General features: G+C 32.2%; 1 protein-coding gene across 1 annotated transcript; it reads right to left on the bottom strand.

The window, feature by feature from the left end:
• Nucleotides 1–8,016: 8,016 nt before the first annotated feature.
• On the bottom strand, nucleotides 8,017–11,983 carry LOC126677372 (probable dolichyl pyrophosphate Glc1Man9GlcNAc2 alpha-1,3-glucosyltransferase). The gene is made up of 4 exons (XM_050371945.2): nucleotides 10,835–11,983; nucleotides 9,731–9,937; nucleotides 9,082–9,319; nucleotides 8,017–8,519 (listed from the first exon to the last, which is right to left on the bottom strand). The coding sequence occupies exons 1-4, from the start codon at nucleotides 11,555–11,557 to the stop codon at nucleotides 8,128–8,130; spliced, it is 1,560 nt and encodes a 519-aa protein (XP_050227902.1). The 5' UTR covers nucleotides 11,558–11,983; the 3' UTR covers nucleotides 8,017–8,127.
• Nucleotides 11,984–12,096: the final 113 nt, after the last annotated feature.

Here is a 12,096-nt window from a genome sequence, read left to right as displayed (position 1 = left end):
TTCTCTACTTAAAAAAGACAGTACTTACTTATTTAACAATACAAAAATTATCAAGGGATAATTATGTTTTGTCATTAAAAATATAGTACATTATATTAAAATCAACTTCGTACTTTCAGGAAAATAAAAATCGAAACAAACAACATCTATCAAACTTTCTTGGAAGTTGACTTCCCCATAATTACTAAGAATGAACGTATTGTTTTTTTTTGTAATGTTTGTGCATGATATATTTTTAGTTTTACGGTATTAGTTTGTTAACTACATGGCTACGTCTTGGCCAACTGCAAAAAAAAGAGTGAAAAACTTAACATATGCCAAAAATCACTAGCCATTATTGAAGCCATTTTGCTGTTTAATATACAGTAAAATGGCTTCAGTTCTATAATAGAGATATAGATGTTCTCTTGTGTGGATTGAATTTTTCTCTCTAAAATATAGATAAAAGAAACGAGAATTAGATATAAAGACTTTAATTGAAAGTCGCCATAAAATTTGCCTTTGCTTATTGAGCTAGTCGATGAGCTTTTCTGTTATATTCTCGCTTGATGTATTTGACGGCGCTATTTCGAAGGAGAAATTTCAGCCACCAAATACCTTGACAAATACCCCAACATAAAGACAATTGACAATTGGTTGTATTTGTGGACTGGGATACTTGGATTGCGTCTCCTTCGAAAGAAATATAAGCCCAATTCTTATGGATACTCCATTTCATCACTTCTCGCAGGGCAAGAAATTCTAATATTCTATGAAGCCATATACCTCTAAAAATTGTCGAGAAACTCCCCAATCTGGATCCTTACTTGGAAAAGGCAAGTCCAGCTATTGCTCCAAATTTTTTGTCCTTCTCTGTACTTGCGTTGTATCGAATTATAGTCGATCTTCCATCTTCGAAGGAAGTTGAAGGAATACGAGTTGTGGATCCTGACAATTGGTTAGCATTCAAAAGGGAAGAACAAAATTTAGCTAATTGAGCATGATGAAATTCTATTTCATAAGAATGAGCCATTTTAATTGCATTTGATTCCGTCTAGGCCTTATCTTTAAAAATTGCAGAAAACTGCTAGGTCGTGGGTTCAATTCCTTCCACAAGCGCTCCCCCCTCCCCAAATTATCAAAAAAAAAATTGCAGAATTTTGGGCCTTCTAGATTGACCAAATAAGATAACAAAAGGATTTTATGATATTCTCCGACCCATCTAGTTGTTTTAGGTCGACATAAATTTTTGACCAAGCAGTTACAAAACGTGTGCAATTTATGAGATTGGAATGAAAGGTGAGATTAGAACCAAACCACACCTTTCGAGCAAAAGCACATTGGAAAAAAAGATGGATGGCATCCTCCTCTGCATGGCAGTAAGGGAAAATATGGACAGTTTGCAATCAGAAGTTTAAATTTGTACCTGTGGCAATCCCATCCACTAGAGATCACCAAACAAAGACTTCAATTTTGTTGGGTATGTTCAAATTCCAGAGAAATTGCCAATCTTTTTTCCTTAAATGGTAGGATAAGCCCTCATTTGTACCCTCTTAAAGATTTAAAGCAATGTAGTAACCTAATTTTACCGTGTAGATGTCAAATTAAAGTATCCACGTTAAAAGCCTCTTATATGGGTAATGACTGAATGGATACAGTTGTTTGTTGATCAAAAATGTATCTAATAATTCCTTCATTTCATGTCTTAGAGTGGTAATTCAGTAGTTGAGATAATGTCGATGAATCAATTCTCAACTGGAAGAGGACTTGGTTATCCTGCTGTCTGATCGGGTGAAATAGATACTCAGTTGGTAACCATGGGTCCTCGAAAACTTTGATGTGTGACCCTCCAACTCCTCCTCACCCAATTATTAAACTCAGTTCCTAAAAAACATTTCTACGGTCTGTCATTGATGACTTCTTTTAAAAAAATTGTAACAATGTTCGCTTTACACTTAGGTGTATCGCTTTTAAATTCAAAACAAACAGAGACCGTTCTTTATATTATTCTCTTTAATTTTACTATTTTCTCTACATTATTTTCTATAGCTTATGTTTTCGCTTACGGAAACATTAAACAATTTCTTGATGATTATTTGGAAGGGAAAGAATTATACGATTCCATACTTATAAAAACGAACAAATTTAAAACCACATGCTATTTTTCTATGTTTATATAATTTCGCAAATTTGTTTATAATTTAGTGATTTGCATTTGTGTGGGTTGGATTTATAGGTTAATAGGTAGCAATATTAATATGTTTCTTACTATTGATTTTGCTTCATTAGGGGGCTTACTTTTTTTTTTTTAATTTTTTTTTTTTAGATCAAAATTTGTTATAGCTAGTGCATATTTATTTTTTGAATTTTGTGTCTTTTTGCTTTCTTTTTGTTCGTTAAATGGAAGGCAAAGACCTTTACCATTTTTTGTATAGTTAGGGTGGATTGAAATTGAAAAAAGGGTTCATTTGCCCTTTTTTTCATTAAACGGAAGGCAAGAGCTATTCTCTTAAGGGTTTTAACCAAACGGAGACGGCAGCCGCCGCAGCTAGCCCCAACTTCCCTCCGCCCTTGAAGTTTTACAAAAATTTGGAAGTTATGCTTTTCATATTAACCTAACATAAAACTCTAGACTATAGCCACGACATCTTAATTTTACCATAATTTTGCATATATGTAAAAATTCAAAAGTAATGCATTTATTTTCTAATGCATTTTCTATTAACTGTTTTTGTTTAGCTTCAATTTTTAATTGCTAGTGACGTGAAAAAATTTCTTGGACACGCTTCAATTATAAGACTGCAACATTTTATTTCTTAAAAACCAATTGTTCCAAGTTGCATAAAATTTGCTATGGTAATCCACGACTACTATTTTCAGCTTTAAAGATCATTACTGCCGCATATACACTAGTTCTAAGGTAGGTTCTTCTTAATTTTAACACAATTTTAGATGTTCATTTCTTATTTATATAGTAAAATGTTAAAATAATTTTATCTTAATAAATTAAAATCTAGAATATAATTAAATTCTATAGTAAATGAGTTTGTTTAGAACAATGATAACCAAAGACCATGACTATTGCTAAAAGCAACGGTTGCGACTATTAAAAAAGCTGCAACCTTTATTTTTCACCAAAGGACCTTTCCCTTTAAGTTTTTGTCCGGATTAGAGCCTATCCTCCCTACAAATATATCCGTTTTTGAAAATGAAGCAATTACCATATAAAAATAGTTATCTTAAGAGTTTTAACCGGACAAATGGGGCGCCGCCGCACCTAGCCCCACCTTCCCTCTTCCCTTAGAGTTTTACAAAAATTTGTAAGTCATATTTTTCATATTAAACTAACATAAAACTCGCAACGCCATCTCAATTTTACCATAATTTTGCATCTATGCAAAAATTCAAAAGTAATGTAAGTATTTTCTAATGCATTTTCTATTATCTGTTTTTATTTGGATTCACTTTTTAATTGTTAGTGACGCGAATAAATTTCCGTGACATTCTCGTGATATTCAATAATACAAACGCCAACATTTGGTTTTTTAAAGACCAATTATTTCAAATTACATAAAAATTGTTATGATGATCCACAACTACTATCTTCAGCTCCAAAAAATTTGTATTGCAATTTTTTCATAATTTGGTGCCATTTGTTAGTATAAATTAAAAATCAAATTGAACCAATTAATATGAAGAAATTTTTATATAAATTTTAAATAACAATTACATAAATATAATCTAAAACTTATTTCATAATTAATTTTTTTTACAGTGTATGTCTAAAAAGCATATGCTAAAATCTGTTGTGACTTTAGTGTTGGTGTTTGTAAATCGAAGACATACACAGAACTCTACAAATAGGATAGGTGAAGTGAAGCTAATGCATAATGAAGCTAATGCATGGTTGTGGATATATATAGATATCATACCAACAAGCCATTACCAATAAGATGATGAAAAAGAAGAGTATCAACTCATAAATTATAGAAATATGAGCTCTGATGTGGTAAACATAACCAACATAGAGAACAATAATATAACCAAAGATATTATTAGGCTATGATGGTGCAATATGCAATCAACTATTACATTGCATGCCTCTCTAAGATTCATTTCTTTTACCAATATTGATATAAAAAACATGACTCCAAAATGAATCCCTCCAAAAGCAATAGTAATCACTATTAAAAACTATTATTTCTTTGTAAAAGAAAGAGAAAAGTTTACAAGCGAAAAATATAGCCATTGAAGTCAAAACTAACCCAATAGTGGCTGTTTTCAAGCTTCTCTTAGCATAAGCTTTAGCTTTTGCATTCACTTTATGTCACGACCTAATTTCATGGATCTCGATCGGCGTTAGGGTATGGATATACTCGTACCAAAACTCGTTGTAAACCTCGCGGATAAACATACAAACATATAAACATGCAAGAAAGCCACTGACCGGGGGCAACCGAGACTCTAACCTATATCTAGCCGTTTATATAACGACTTAAATAATAACTAAAACATCTGAAATACTCGGCTAAAACCCAAGACTCAACATCATGTCTTAGAAAAAAGAATCTTGATGTTACATCAAGTTAGTCCAAGTGAATATCGAAAATTAGTTAATGAAGTAGAAATGATTGAAAAATCGCATATTTTCAATCCTTCATACCTGAAATACGAAGCAGCAGTGAAATTACAGAAAGTGTATAAAAGCTTTAGAACCAGACGGATGGGGCGGCGGCCGCCGCAGCTAGCCCCACCTTCCCTCCGCCCTTGGAGTTTTACAAAAATTTGGAAGTCATGTTTTTCATATTAACCTAACATAAAACTCTATACTATGGCCATGACATCTCAGTTTACCATACTTTTGCATATATGCAAAAATTCAAAAGTAATGCATTTATTTTCTAATGCATTTTTATTAACTATTTTTGTTTAGCTTCAATTTTTAATTGTTAGTGACGTGAATAATTTTTCGTGACATGCTTTAATTATAAGACTGCAACATTTGGTTTCTTAAAGACCAATTGTTCCAAGTTGCATAAAAATTGTTATAGTGATCTACGACTACTAGTTTCAGCTTTAAAGATCATTAATGTTGCATATACACTAACTCTAATGTAGGTTATTTTCTTCTTCTTAATTTTAACACAATTTTAGATGTTCATTTTTTATTTATATAGTAAAATATTAAAACAATTTTATCTTAATAAATTAAAATCTAAAATATAATTAAATTTGATAGTAAATGAGTTTGTTTAGAACAATAATAAACAAAGATCACGAGTCATGACTGTTGCTAAAAGCAGCGGGTGCGACTATTAAAAAAAGCTGCAACCTTTATTTTCCACCAAAGGACCTTCCCCTTTGAGTTTTTCTCCGGATTAGAGCTTATCTACCCTACAAATATATCATTCTTTGTAAAAGAAGCAACTACCATATAAAAATAGTCCTCTTAAGAGTTTTAACCGGACAGATGGGGCGCCGCCGCACCTAGCCCCACCTTCCCTCTCTCCTTAGAGTCTTACAAAAATTTGTAAGTTATGTTTTTCATATTAAACTACCTTAAAACTCGTAACACCATCTCGATTTTACCATAATTTTGCATTTATGCAAAAATTCAAAAGTAATGTAAATATTTTCTAATGCATTTTCTATTATCTGTTTTTGTTTGGATTCACTTTTAGTTGTTAGTGACGCGAATAACTTTTCGTGACATTCTCGTGATGTTCGATAAAAAAAAACGCAACATTTGGTTTCTTAAAGACCAATTATTCCAAGTTGCATAAAAATTGTTATGGTGATCCACAACTACTATCTTCAGCTCTAAAAAATTTGTATTGCAATTTCCTCATAATTTGGTGCCATCTGTTAGGATAAATTAAGAATCAAATTGAACCAATTGATATGATGAAATTTTTATATAAATTTTAAATAACAATCACATAAATATAATCTAATATTTATTTCATAATTAATTTTTTTTTATAGTGTATGTCTAAGAAGCATATGCTAAAATCTGTTTATGATTTTACTAAAGTTTTACATTTTCTTTCACTTGTTTAGTCAAGTGGCATTTGATAAAACTTAAAATTAAATGCTACAAATAATAATTACTGAATTAAATAAATTTGTTTGATAACTACAAATTTACAACTAAAAATTATTGAAATTATTATATTTACATATTAAACATTTGAATATCAACTATTTTAAAAATAAATTATTAAATACAAATTATATATCAATTAAATTCTTAAAACACAAATAAAAATATTTTAAAAATATTCTGAAAATTACATATATCATAAATAAAAATTATAAATTTTAGTTGCATATGTTGATAATTAGTCCTTAAAGATTATAATGATACTCCCCTTTAGCTTGAAATTAGTCCTTAAAGTAAATTATTAATTTTTTGGAACTCTAAAAAACCGTCTAAATCTGATAACCAATGTTGTGTGTTACAAACGAAAGTCCAAATAATAGTAAATAGCAGAAATATTAAATAAAGGTCTAATGCTTAAAAATACTTGACCTTTTGGCCCCTTCTCAATCTTACTCTAATGTTGAAAACCGGTCAATTTTATCTTATTTTGTATTTTCTCGTTTCAATTGTACCCTTAAGCATTAAATTGATATTTTTTTATTTGGAAAAATTTCAAAAAGGTTAATTTAATGCAAAAATGGTCAATTTGAAGAACTTTTTTGAATTTTTTAAATGAAAAAAATAGTTAATTTAATATTTACGGGTACAATTAAAACGAAAAAGTGTGAAACATGGTAAAATTGACCAGTTTTCAACGTTAGGATAAAATTGAAAAGAGGTTAAAAGGTCAATTGTTTTTAAAACATTAAGCATTAAATAAGCGACATATAGACTATATAAAAAGATAAAGATAGAAAACAAATATTTATAATAAAAAATATAGTAATTTGTACTTTTAAGTGTTCATTTAAGTATAATACGCTAATTGTGATAAAAATAAAATATATTTGAGATAAAATATTTTTATTTGTGAGTAATAATAATAAGAATATAAAACTAATATTTAATAACTTAATATTTTTAATAAAAAGAGTAAGTCAAATTTTTTAACTTATCATTTTAAGTGGTTTTTTAACTTAACTAAATAAGTTAAGTCGAACTGTTTTGAATTATCAAATCCACTTAAAATAATGTGTATACATTAATTTAAACAATAAGTTGAATTATTATTCATTGTTTTTAATTGGATTGGCGAAATGCCATTACTGTGGCCCAAACAAAAATACCAAACCAACCAATAATTTTTCCCCCTTTAATTTTGCCTTAAATTCTAGTGTTTTTGTTAAATATATCACAATCTTAAAAGTAGGATCCATCATCTTTTAAATATTTGCCAAATACATCCATGACTCATTTTGAAGTGATGTAACATAGTATTGTTCGTCTACAATACAATATTTTTTATTGAATAAAGGGTTAACGCGCCCTCTAAACTTATGACACGGGGTTATCTAATCCAATTTATACTTTTTTGACCAACTAACCTCAAGACTCTTCATTTTTGAGTCAAATAACCCCGTAATTGAATTTTTAAAACGCGTAAAATACAAATCGGAGGTGAGAGATGTAAAAAAGTAATTAGATACTTTTCTAATTATTGCAATATAATTATCTTAAATCTATTTTCTAAAATAAAAATATAAATTATAGGGTTATTTGACCCAAAAATGAAGAATTTTAGGACTAATTGCTAAAAAAAATATAAATTGTATTAGATGATTTCGTGTAAACAAGTTGAGAGGGCGCGTTGACCCTTTGTTCATTTTTCATTTGTTATTAATAATAGCAGCAAGGCATATATATTTGTTTCTAATAACAAACAACATTACATCATTATTATTAAAAAAAATAAACAAACGTTTTTACAGTTTAACCAACTCCATAATTTTATAACTCTTTACGGTTTTTCTGGTTGAACCGTATATTTGCTATTTAGAGATGAGTCAAGCCAGACTAACCTCCAGTTCCCGGTCGAACCAGCCGATCCAGTACAATTGTTAATATCATGATCATACTAATGCATTGCATGTTGCGTTATGAAACTACAAAGAGCCGAAATCCACCCTCAAGTAAGATACAAAAACGTGAACAAAAAACATAAAGAATCAGGTGGATGTAATGATCCATCTCAGTTGCCATATCCATGAGTACATTATTTCCAATGCACAGAAGGTAGAGGTTAACAAAAGGGGTACAAAGGGAAGCTTATCACCAACAAAGTAAGGATGCAAAAACTGACCCCATATTTCAATACCCAAAAGACCAACCAGGTAACACTTCCCAACCCATCCAAAAACGCGTGCTCTTTCGACATTGCCACTTGATCTTCCCTTTGAACCATATTGTTCACTTCCCTTTGTTGCAGAATCCCTTTCTTTCGTCATGAATTGTGCAGAAAAACTGTACCACATCAGAATGGTGTGTAATAGCAACAGCAGCACCTTGATAGGATATTCCTGAGCCTCGTGTAGAAGTGGGAATAATGAGTAATAGGATGCTGCATGCATAAAACATAAACCATCAACTCATGTCATTTTTTAGAAAGTGATTTCTAATGACAAAAATTAACAACTAAAGCTACCCGCTCCATCTGCAGTCGCGCCCACACAAAAAATGAGGAATTTGCTGTGGATTGTGCAAATGGCCATTGCATTAATTATCTGTGAAATATTGCACTAAATTTACAGTGCACATATGCTAGCAAGTGTGTTGTTTGGGGAAAAATATTCTTATCTCATACAAAAAATTGATTAATTGAGATGTAAACATCGTAGCAGCAAGCAAATGTTAGTAGTATCTCGAATAGCAAGTAAGATTCTTAGCATGGTTATGGTATTGAATTTTTCATACCGTACCCATAAAAATAGTTGCTGCACAGCAGCAGCTGAACCCTAAGTGTGTGCGCTGTAATTGTTTTTACAGTTTAATAGCTTACGCGCGCAGTACACGACAGTTTTGGCAATGAAATCCTCTCTTTTTCTTATTTGGCTATGACTAGAATTAAAAATAAACATAAAACCTCCCCCCCTAAGCATAATTTGGCATGAATAAGCATATACCTATAGAAAGTAAGAAGTAGTGCCTTGCATCCTCCAGACTTTGTGATGCAATAATAGCCAAGGGTATGACAAAATGGAGTGATGCTTTCTCATGGACATGCCAACCGAAGAAAAAGCCACATGTATAAGCATAAGCAATCCATCTAGCAACAAATCTTGGTTGAGGATTCTTCCAAGCTTTAAAGAGGCAAGGAGATAAGGCAAGCAAAACCATGATGAAGGTTGTCAAGGGGGTGACCTGCAATTCAGTTCATTTAAACAGATAACATCATGATGTCTTTCAAAAAGATTAAAGTCAAATGAGAAAGGGGAAAAAAAACTTAGAACCAGAGTTAGTTTTTTAGTGGTTAAATTACACAAGTCCATTGACTCAACAAAAGTTAATTTCCCAGAATCAATTTCCCAATAACCATGTTTCAGATAAGCAATGATGTCTAACTGTTACCTATTTGTTTAAATCAAGAAAAAAACGTCTATCACACACAGCCATCTAACATGAATGATTTATCATAAACGACAAAGAAGAAGAAGCTACTAGTCGAACATATTATTTCATAGAAATATCGCATCAAGTACATTATCTAAAGTGGTTGGAGAATTATAGCATCATTCTCTTTTGCCTACAACAATTTTATTGTGTAAAGATTACCTGAGGCAATACAGCAAAAGGAGATGAATCTCCTACCAACCCGCCAGTAAATGAGGCAATTGGAGCTTGGATGTTGAATCCTAGTTTTCTGAAGATGATAGAAAGACATTTATCCAACATCATATAAAACACCCAAAAATTTGGAGCCCAGTATGCATGGCAAAGTCCCCTCCCAAAAGGAAACATCCGTCTGATAACTTGTTGTATCTGCAAAGTAGGATTTATATAATGAATGCACCATAATATATATTATTGATTCTTACCAATGTACCAAAAAAATAGAGGTATTGTATTGAATAGTCATAAAATCAGCTACTAATCATTGGAAAGATAGCAGGACTTATGCATAACCTTTTGTGAAAAACAATTTGTTGTCCCTGTGCAATTGTCTATGTGATCAAGTGTATGAGACAGAGAAACAAAGAGTTCAGTACATGATTTTTCTTTGACACTGTTTACCAATACGAATATTCCAATTGCCATATTTATAATATCTATTAGTAGGGAGGTTTTGCGCATGCTGCCAGTGTTTTCTTACAACACAGGGAACTAGTCAGTGCAGGTACTGTGGAAACAGAATGTACAGACTACAGAGCTTACTATATAGAGCATACAGACTTCTTGTTAAAGGATTATTACAGACACTTCCTTTTCTGCTATATATTTAGCCGCAGAACATTTAGTGGATACTGACCAGGGTACTTCCCAAGTCCATCTGTGTCATAGATGATACATCACTCCATATATTTACGTATTAGTGTCAATAACTAGGTACATACACAACACTGTCAAGATGTTTAAGGAAAATAAAGAACCCAGAAACACATCATCAGATACAAAACAAGAGAATACCAAATAGCCCCAAGAACACACCCAACTCAATGGCAAAGAGGTCCAGAACCAGTACGACTACATGCCAAGCTAATAAAATTATGACCAATTGAGCATAGCTAGATGGCATACAACGACAGCAGTAATTGTATTACATAAAGCTGAAATCCCACTGTTAATTAATTATGCTGACATCCACACAATAGTATTACATGATAAGAAACTATGGCATTGACTCCATTCATGCAAGAAACAAACCAAAAACACAAATACCTGACCATGGTATAAGAACGGACCATAAGCAGCCGCGAAAACTACCACAACCACCGCCCCCAATGCAGAAAGCCGTCTAAAACCTACGAAAAATCCTTTCCAGCAATAGTGCCTCATCAAGTATACAAAATAAACCGGTGCAGCCACAGCAAACAAGTGCTTAAAACACAACAAAACTGCAAAAACAAAACCACCCATCACATCTCTCCCTTCTTGCAAGTACGAAACAGACAGCAACAAGAGCCCTAGTAGAAACCCATTGTACTGAAAATGCATATGGTCTACCATTATAAGCCCTGGAGACCAAACCACCAAAACCCAACTCAAAATTCTCTTCCTTGGCTCCAGATTTTTAGTCAATCTATAAAGCCCTAGTAAGAGACACAAATCTGAGACGATCACAGTTATTCTTTGGAAGTAGAGGACAGTGTTTGACTTATAATTGAGGCCTCTGTAGATGTCAACTATTTGAGGGTCGATAAATTGGGCAAAAAGGGAGAGAAAATATTCATAGTAAGCGAAAAACGGAGGGTAATCGAGAGTCCAGGGGCTAGTCTCGTCGACGTACCATCGAGTTAAAGGGAGGGAATGGGTTAAAGCGAGCCAATGCCGATGGACCTCAAAGTCTGTGCTGTGGTATGATGGGATTAAAATGAGCTTAATGCAAGCTGATATGCCAAAAAACCAAAGAATCTGAACTATGGTGGCTGATTCGGCATGCATTGTGAAATTTGTTGGGTATACCAGTGTCTGAATCTAATAGCGGTTTACTAATTTTACAGAAGATCGAAGCTTGTCGAATAATTAATAGAACAGCATTTGTTTGGTTGCACAGAAAGTGAGGAGCAGACACAAAAATTAACAAAATTTTAATTTTAATTACTGTTACTTGGACTTTTGTGTTCCGGCACATGAGAAGTTGGATATTGCCTCGGAGAGAAGAGGTTGCAGATGGAGATGAAATGAATCCAGCAACAATGGCGGTGGTTTAGCTTTTACGATGGCTTCCACGGTGGATGAAGTAGCGGCAACGGGAATTCTTCATCTCTATTGCCGGCCGATATGGGGGATTCTTCACATTTGGGCTTATTTAGTTCGAATTGGGTTTTAGCCTTTTAGGTTTGGAAACTTTACACATTTACCAACTTTCCATTTTCTTTATATTTTCATTATAATTTCTTTTATTTTTAAATTTATATTTTATTTTAACTATAAAATGCACTTTGAAAAAAAAAACATTTTTTCCTATACAGGAAGCTCAC

The sequence above is a fragment of the Mercurialis annua genome, linkage group LG4 (assembly GCF_937616625.2).
Source record: "Mercurialis annua linkage group LG4, ddMerAnnu1.2, whole genome shotgun sequence".
Lineage (NCBI taxonomy): Eukaryota > Viridiplantae > Streptophyta > Magnoliopsida > Malpighiales > Euphorbiaceae > Mercurialis > Mercurialis annua.
The sequence above is the reverse complement of the archived record's forward strand: the minus strand, read 5'-3'. Positions and strand labels throughout refer to the sequence as shown.

Bases quoted from the DNA above. Each gene is read 5' to 3' on its own strand.
- LOC126677372 (XM_050371945.2), bottom strand. From the start codon at position 11,557: ATGCATGCCGAATCAGCCACCATAGTTCAGATTCTTTGGTTTTTTGGC. The intron at 9,938-10,834 runs GTATTTGTGTTT...CCTACTTTGCAG, and splicing joins CGTTCTTATACCATGGTCAG to ATACAACAAGTTATCAGACG. The intron at 9,320-9,730 runs GTAATCTTTACA...ACTGAATTGCAG, and splicing joins CTTTTGCTGTATTGCCTCAG to GTCACCCCCTTGACAACCTT.